The sequence below is a fragment of the Myotis davidii genome, unplaced genomic scaffold (genome assembly GCF_000327345.1).
Source record: "Myotis davidii unplaced genomic scaffold, ASM32734v1 scaffold118, whole genome shotgun sequence".
NCBI classification, from domain to species: Eukaryota; Metazoa; Chordata; class Mammalia; order Chiroptera; family Vespertilionidae; genus Myotis; species Myotis davidii.
In genome coordinates this window covers 3617530-3625673 of record NW_006290441.1, presented here as the reverse complement: position 1 = coordinate 3625673, position 8144 = coordinate 3617530, and the positions used below count along the sequence as shown (strand labels likewise).

Here is an 8144-nt window from a genome sequence, read left to right as displayed (position 1 = left end):
CAGAAATTAAAGCACCAATATTTATTAATGTATAAAACTGGGATTTTTATTTAGCTTCCTCTAAAGGAACAAAAATCTAACAAACACTGATATGGCCTCCATCAAACAATTTTTTGAAGAAACTGCATTATACTGAATATCAAGGAATAAATGCATCTATGAAAATAATATGTATATAGATAACCCTAATGTATTAGCATATTTGTAGAACTCAAAAAGGTAAGCATACTCATACCAAGAAATGCAAATTATTTCCAGCATTTATTAAATTTAAGAGTTTAGTCGAGCAATGACCAAATATCATGGGGCTTCCCAGCACAGTCAGAATGTGTGCAAATCTACTTTTCGTCGCCAGAGTTTCATCAAAGCTCTTTTCATCTCACTGTTTCGCAAGGTGTAGATCAGTGGATTTAGCAGAGGTGTAAGCGATGTGTAAGCCAATGACATCAGTTTCTTGGTTTCTGGGGAGTAGCCAGATTTGGGTTGTAAGTAAGTCATACTGGCTGTGCCATAGAAGAGGGTGACAGACGTGAGATGGGAGGCACAGGTGGAAAAGGCCTTTTGCCTCCCAGTGGTTGATGGCATCTTCAGGATGGCAAAGAGGATTTGAATGTAAGACAAGAGTATCAACAAGAAAGGAACCATGACGATCAAAATGGTGCCAGTGAATGCATAGATTTCAAACAAAAAGGTGTCTGCACATGCAAGTTCTAGCACTGGGGGCGTCTCACAAGAGATATGGTTGATTTCACTGGGGCCACAAAAGGGAAAACTAAAAACCCACGTAGTCTGCACAGTAGCCACCATGACCCCTGAGACCCATGAGAACATTACTAATTTCATGAAAACCCTTTTGTTCATAAGCGTTGGGTAGCTCAGAGGATGGCAGATTGCAGCAAATCTGTCATAAGCCATTGCCCCCAGGAGAAAGCATTCGGTCCCACCAAAAAGAAGAAGGAAATACATCTGTGCAAAACAACTCACAAATGAAATTGACGTTTTCTCAGTGGAGAGAACCACCAGCATTTGAGGCATAATGACTGCACTGAAACTCACATCCACCACAGACAAGTTCAGGAGGAACAGGTACATGGGAACGTGGAGGCTCTGTTCCAGGGAGATGATGACTATGATGATGGCATTTCCCATCAGAGTCACCAGGTAAACAACCAAGAAAACTCCAAAGAGCTGCTCTTGGAGCTCAGGAAAGTTAGAAAAGCCCAAGAGAATGAATTCAACCACAGAGCTTTGATTCTGCCTTTTCATGTCAGTAGGGTAGCATACCTTGTTTTTATGGACATGGTGTATGAGTTATGAAGTTGCCATCCAATAGCTGTGCCTGTGTCTGCATTCACCCAGATATTCTTGGCAGATGATGTAAAGAGGAATCCATCTTGAAGCCATTCAGTTTGGCAATTTTGGAGAATGGCTGATTACTCAGATGAAAACATCTTTCAAATAAAAAGGAGGAAGTGAAGAATTCTGGCTCAGAAACCTTGTCTGTAAAGTACAAAACATATCAAAGTTCTTTTGCAACTTTTACATTATGTAGTTTGAAAATTAAACACAACCTTAAAACAAACATTTTATAATTTGGGTTCCACTCCCATGACATTACTATCAGTATCATTTATTTGTATCAATTTTAAATAATATGAAATTTTTAAAAAGTATTAAAAAGTAGACAAGTGGGAAAAGATACCCACAGAATGTTTATTACAACTTAGTAATTCAAAGTTACAGCAAATTTATTTTATATTTATAACAAATATGTATCATGTTCAAATATCAATCATGTGCATGATTTGATTACATATAAAGGCAAAACAAGAACACACAAAGCGGGGTTGTAAGAAAAGTCCAATTTTGGTCATTCTGAAACTAATTTAAATGTTTTCATTCTCTCCCTCTCTTTTCTCTCTTCTCCTATTCACCTTCTCATCAAGAACTTCATTTAATCATTAATTATTCAACAAACACTGATTTAGCAACTGACATTTTCTAGGCTCAGTAATCTCAGGTACACATTTGATCCCACAACTCCACAAAGAGCTGGAAACTCTATATAAATTAGCATTCCACCTGACTTCAGTACTCTCTAACTCCTCCCATTATACCTTGCTCTATTTTTCTTCATTATTACCACCTGACATTATACATATACTAGTAAATATAGGTAAATTTCATAAATATATGTAAATCTAATCACTATAATATAAAGTCCAGGATTTAAGTATTTTCTTTTGTTCTTTGCCTTACTCACAATGTCTAAAACAGTCCATAGCCCATAATAAATGCTAAACCAACATTTGAGGAATAAAGAATAAAAATGAGGAAAATCCACTATATTTTGCCCTGACTGGTCTTGCTCAATGGTTAGAGCACCACCCTCACCGAAGGGTCTCAGGTTCAATTCCCATTCAAGGGCTCATACCTGGGTTGCAGGTTGGATACCAGGCCCCAGTCAGGGTTCATATGGGAGGCAACTAACCAATCGATGTCTCTCTCATCGATGTTTCTCCCCCCCGCCACTCCCATCTTTCCCTTCCACTCTCTCTAAAAATCAATGGACAAATGTCCTTCAATGAGGTTTTTTTTTTAAATTCACTATACCTTTAAGGAATAGAGTGTCTTTTAAAAAGTGAAACCAGCACACAAACTTTGGGAAGCAGAAGTAATAACAAGTGCTTACACATTTCAGTGAGGGTCAGATTAATTCTGAAGGGGGAGGAAGAGTGAACAACCATAATCATAGGATGTCACTGGTGGAATTATGTTTGGTGGAAGGAGAAATGTGAAAGGAGGGGTGACTTGATCAGGCCAGAGGAATTGGAATTATTACAATAGAGGCCTATGCCCCTTATGTGATGTTTTGAAAACCAGCAAATACACCATGGGAGACAAGAAACCCAGGAGAACACAGTGACGACAAAGAAAGCTGAAGTCCTTTAACTTCGCCTTGCGTGTAGATTAGTAGGACATTAGCAGACAGAAGATAAGTTGATTTATTTCTGTGTTTGACCATAATTATCCATTAAAATTAAATGTCTATATTAGCCATAATAATTATATTTGGATATAAAAATTATCTAAAATTAGTAAAATGTAGTCACAGGATCAAACACTTAAACCCCATTTCTAGTGGGGAAAAAAGAATAACATGTTTTCAGCTGCAAATATTTAAAAGTGCATAGATTTTTATCCCCTGCCAGGTGGCTCAGTTGGTTGGAGTGTTGTTCTATACACCAAAAGGTTGTGGGTTCAATTCCCGGTGGGGGCACATTCAGGAGGCAACTGATGGATGTTTCTCTCCCCCCACCTTTTCTAAGATCAATAAAAGTGTATCCTCAGCTGAGGATTTAAAAAAATAAATATAAAAGTGAATAGGTTTTTTAAATTAGAAAATTCAGGGTATCATATAAACAAAATAGAAAACCTTCTAGAACTGACTGTAGGCATGTTATGGAACAGAATGTTCATGAGTGGTAAAGAGCAGCTGACCACAGACGCTCTAAGTTCTCTGTAACTTAGAAGACCCTTATGCTATCTTAGACCTAACTCACCAATCACTCCCTTCTGTAGGTTTCATCCTTGCAATTGAAAAATGGTAAGAATTAGACTTATTTACCAAGTTCCCTTCCAGTTCCAAACTTCTAAGATTTGACGATTAGTTCATGCAAAGTACTTCTACCCCTAATTATTACCTAAACTCTTCTCTTAAAGAAGAGAAGAACAAATTGAATAGCATCAAAACCAAGAGTCTACCAATTCAAATGTTTCAGCTGTGTCTGGTGATTCCTGAGCGCTGAGAAATCCTTCAACAGCACCTCCAGCTCTCAGGGAGAAGAGACGTACATGGAAAACCCACCATCAGGTGCACAAGCGGAAGCTTCACTTCCTTACCTATTGACTCTGTCTCTTTAATTTCACACTTCTGTGTCTGATGTTTTACCTCTGGCCAAAGCCACCTTCTCAGAAATACCACTCAGATTTATTGTACTGATTCTAGAACATTATATGACATTGAATTACGTGCCCTGGAGAATCCCTCCCTGGAGAAGGTGGAATCACTTCACAAACACTTTCCCATGTTCTCAAGTGATAACTAAAGAGGCTTGAACTTGGCCCCTCGGGCGAGAAAGCTCAAGAGCACGCACCTGGAGCCACCACTCCTTCCTATTCCTAGAGGGGAAAAATGCCTCTCCACACAAGAGACACAATTTCACCTTGACATCTCCCAATAGGAGGGGAGAGCAGAGGCTGAATAAAGGTTGTAAATGGGGAAAGAGAGCGGTGGGGGGAGGGGGGGGTGTGAGCTAGAGGTAGAGGATCTGAGTAGAGGAGTGCACAGTTGGGGCAGTGGTTGGAAACAAGCTGAGGCAAGTCTATGGGAGCTTTGTAGAAAGCCTGGTTGCCCTCCCCCCTCCAAGAACTTTCCATCATTTCTAGTCCAAATAGAGTCACTGAAAATTTTTGAGAAAAATGTCATTACAATTGTTTCCATAGATAGACATTTTAAACGAGGAGTCAAAAACTCTGGACTAGTTTGTGTAATTTGAGTAGTAAGTCACTTAGCTCCTCTGATTCTATTACTTTCCCTGTAAAATCAGCATCATGACATTAATCTCATGGATACGTGTGAGAATCAGGGGCTCGGGGATCAGTCCAAACTGGCTGGAACAATTAATAGGCCCCGGGCTTTCCGCAGGCTCGGCTTTGTCCAGAACTGGATATGGCCAGAATGCAGGCTACCGTCATCGTCTATTTCTCCTTTCTCTTTTCCGGGAGCAGGCTTCATTCTCAAGGGAGCTCACCCCTCCTGGCAGCAAGAAGGGTTCACTCTGTGTAATCTGTATCCAGTGGGAAATGTGTCGGTTATCCTGAGGAAAGGGGTTTTCATTCACAAATTCTAATCCAAGGGCCCTTCCAATATCATTCTCCAAGGTGGGGTAACACCCCATGCACGACCCAGTCACCTGCACTAGGTGTGAGAAATGCTGCCTTGTATGTAGTTTCCATGATTCATGACCCATAACATCCCCTGTGGCTTCCTTCATACTGATACGTTCGATTTATTGCTGTCAGCGATGGGAATGCAGGTGATATGTACTTTGTAAGAAGTCATCAGGATGTTGAGGCATGATTTTTACACTTTCCTTTGTGTGTATTAGATGTCATTGAAAAGTGTATACAAACACGTGCTAACAGGGATAAAAAGGAAGTGATTTTACTAACAACAAACTATAATTCATAGCCAATAGTACTAAACTGATAAAGCAGAAATCAAAATGTGGAAACTATAACATATCTTCCTCAATGATTGACAGACAAAATAGACCAAAAAAGAGATGGAAATGGGAAGATTTTAATAACAGAATGTTGATTTAACAGATGATAATGAGAGTAAATATAAGGCAGAAACAACACTTGTTATGCTGCTAACGCTATACTTCCCAAAATATTTATAAAAATTGATTATATGTCAGAGAGAAAATAGTATAAATTCAAATACTTGGCAGTCATACACATAACATACTCTGCAATAAAACTGCAAAACAACCACCAAATAGAGAAAAAGAAAATTAAAGTCTTGGAAATTTTTAAATATTCTGAAAGTCTCTCATGTTAACAGGAAGTCAGCAATGAACTATAGACTACTAATAAATTCACTTTTAAATTAAGTAAACACATATTCATTTATTATTGTGTCCATAACTGAACACCTGGTGTTTTCCTAAAATCCGCTCCACCTTCTGCATTCCTCATCTCAGGTAAATAACAGCTTAAAGCTTCTAGTTACACCGGCCAGAAGCCTATGAGTCATCCCTGAGCCCATTTTTTTTTCCCAAACCATATCAAACCCATCACCTATCTGTGGCTCTGTCTTCAAAATACAGTGTTAAAAATTCTCACCTGCCCTAACCGGTTTGGCTCAGTGGATAGAGCGTCGGCCTGTGGACTCAAGGGTCCCAGGTTCGATCTGTTTCCCACCTGGGTTCTCTGGGCTCATCCTTGGCACATCCCCTTAGCCTCTCCTATTCAGCCATGCAGCTTCCTTGCTATTTCTCTGATCCACCAGCCATGTTTTCATCTCACAGCTGCTGCCTCTGTTTTTTCCCTGAATATACACTATTGCTCTCAAAAATGCTAACTCCCTTATGTCACTTTGCCCAAGTGGCACCTTCTCCATGAGATCGTCCCAAATCAACCTTTATAAAATTGAACTCCAGTCCTGACCGGTTTGGCTCAGTGGATAGATCGTTGGCCTGCAGACCGAAGGGTCCCAGGTTCGATTCCAGTCAAGGGCATGTACCTCGGTTGCAGGCACATCCCCAGTAGGGCGTGTGCAGGAGGCAGCTGATCCATGTTTCTCTCTCATGGATGTTTCTGACTCTCTGTCCCTCTCCCTTCCTCTCTATAAAAAATCAATAAAACATATTTTAAAAAGAAAAAAAATTGAACTCCAACAGCAACACTATTATCCTGGTTTATCTTTTCTCCACAGCACGCCTCAGCATAGACACATCTAAATCATAGGGTATGGAAAGGTTAAATATCAAAAGATATTACAAAATAATAGAGTTACATAAAAGGAAATTTATGGAACTGTATTATTATCATAAGAAAAGCATTACTGCAGACAAAGAGAGTTTAGAATATAATAATTCTAAACCCACGAGCATCCAGTAATACAGCTGCAAAATATATCCATCAATTATTGACCACATCATAAGGGAACTTAAGAGTGTCAGTCATAGTGGGGTACTGTAACATGCCTCTTTTAAGTAATTGGTAAATAAATAGTTGAGTAAGGATAAAGAAAATATTCACAATACAACTTAGTCTAGTACACATGTGGAGAACATTATATCAAAAAGTCAGAAGAAAGCACATCCTTTTTAATCATATACAGAACATTTTCAAAAATCTGACGATACACTAGGCCACCAAGTTTACCAATAAAAGCTTTCAGGAATGGTAACTTGGAATTATGTAACTGTGGCAGGAAATGTACTGGCCTGTACAATGATTGAGGCATCCAACACTGGAGGGGATGAAAGTTGATAAATCAAAGGATAATAGAATTATATAGTTGTTACTATATTGCGTTGCTCCCTGCAGATAGATAACCAAAGAGCTGAGTGCAATCAACAAACCACTGAAAATGAAATGTGAGAGCCAAAGACCATGTCAGTAGTGCACAACACCCTCATCTCTTGCAATGGCCAAGCAGAGAAAGCTGAAGGTCAAATCCAGGGTTGAATCATCAGAATGGCTGAACTTCACAGATAGTTCAGTGCTTAATCAAGGAACTTCCATTATGCCAAATTGAAACCAGAGTTGGAAAAATCTAAAGACTAGGCACATGGGAAATCTGGATGGATGATGTCCCAAGACATCTCTAAACCTTCTGAAACTGCAGAAGTGGCCAATCTCTCCCATTAATAGCAGGAAAACTATATAAAAGTTACCACATTAAGAACCTTCACCTCCACTCCTGAATACCAGTCCTGTACATAGTTAAGTCACAACAAAACCCACCCAGGGACATACTGGGCCTGATAAGGAAAATAGGGACTGTATTATGAAGCAGCCTGGAGCAGCCAACTATCAACCAGGCAGCTGCTGCAAGAAATACAGTTTAGTAAAGGGTTATGAAGAAAGGGCAAGGGAAGGGAAGGGAAGGGAAGGGAAGAAAGAACAGAGTGTTCAGATAGACTAATTTGGGAAGAGAAGATAGGGTGTCGGAGGTCAAGAATGGTTGCCTTAAGGAAAGGACAATTTAAGGTGTAAAGAAAGAACATGATGCAGTGTCAGTGGTTGAGTGTCGACCCATGAACCAGGGGAGCACGGTGCAATTCCTGGTCAGTAGCATATGCCCAGGTTGTGGGCTCGATCCCCAGTTGGGGTGGGGGTGGGGTGCAGGAGGCAGCCAATTGATGTTTCTCTCATCATTAATGTTTTTATCTCTCTCCCTCTACCTTCCTCTCTCTGAAATCAATAAAACATATCTCTTAAAAAATAGCCATGGGATGGCTGATTCCTGGCAAAAAGGAAGGAAGGAGGGAAGGAAGGAAGGGAGGGAGGGAGGGAGGGAGAGAGGGCGAGAGGGAGAAGAAAGGGAAGGGAAGGGGGGCAGGGAA

General features: G+C 40.0%; 1 protein-coding gene across 1 annotated transcript; it reads right to left on the bottom strand.

The window, feature by feature from the left end:
• Nucleotides 1-292: 292 nt before the first annotated feature.
• On the bottom strand, nt 293-1429 carry LOC102756864 (olfactory receptor 10A3). Its single transcript, XM_006763499.2, has one exon. The coding sequence runs from the start codon at nt 1264-1266 to the stop codon at nt 322-324; it is 945 nt and encodes a 314-aa protein (XP_006763562.1). The 5' UTR covers nt 1267-1429; the 3' UTR covers nt 293-321.
• Between the last annotated feature and the right edge of the window lie 6715 nt (nt 1430-8144).

What these genes read in the sequence shown, in the direction of transcription:
- LOC102756864 (XM_006763499.2), bottom strand. Translation starts at nt 1,266, where the DNA reads ATGAAAAGGCAGAATCAAAGCTCTGTGGTTGAATTCATTCTCTTGGGC.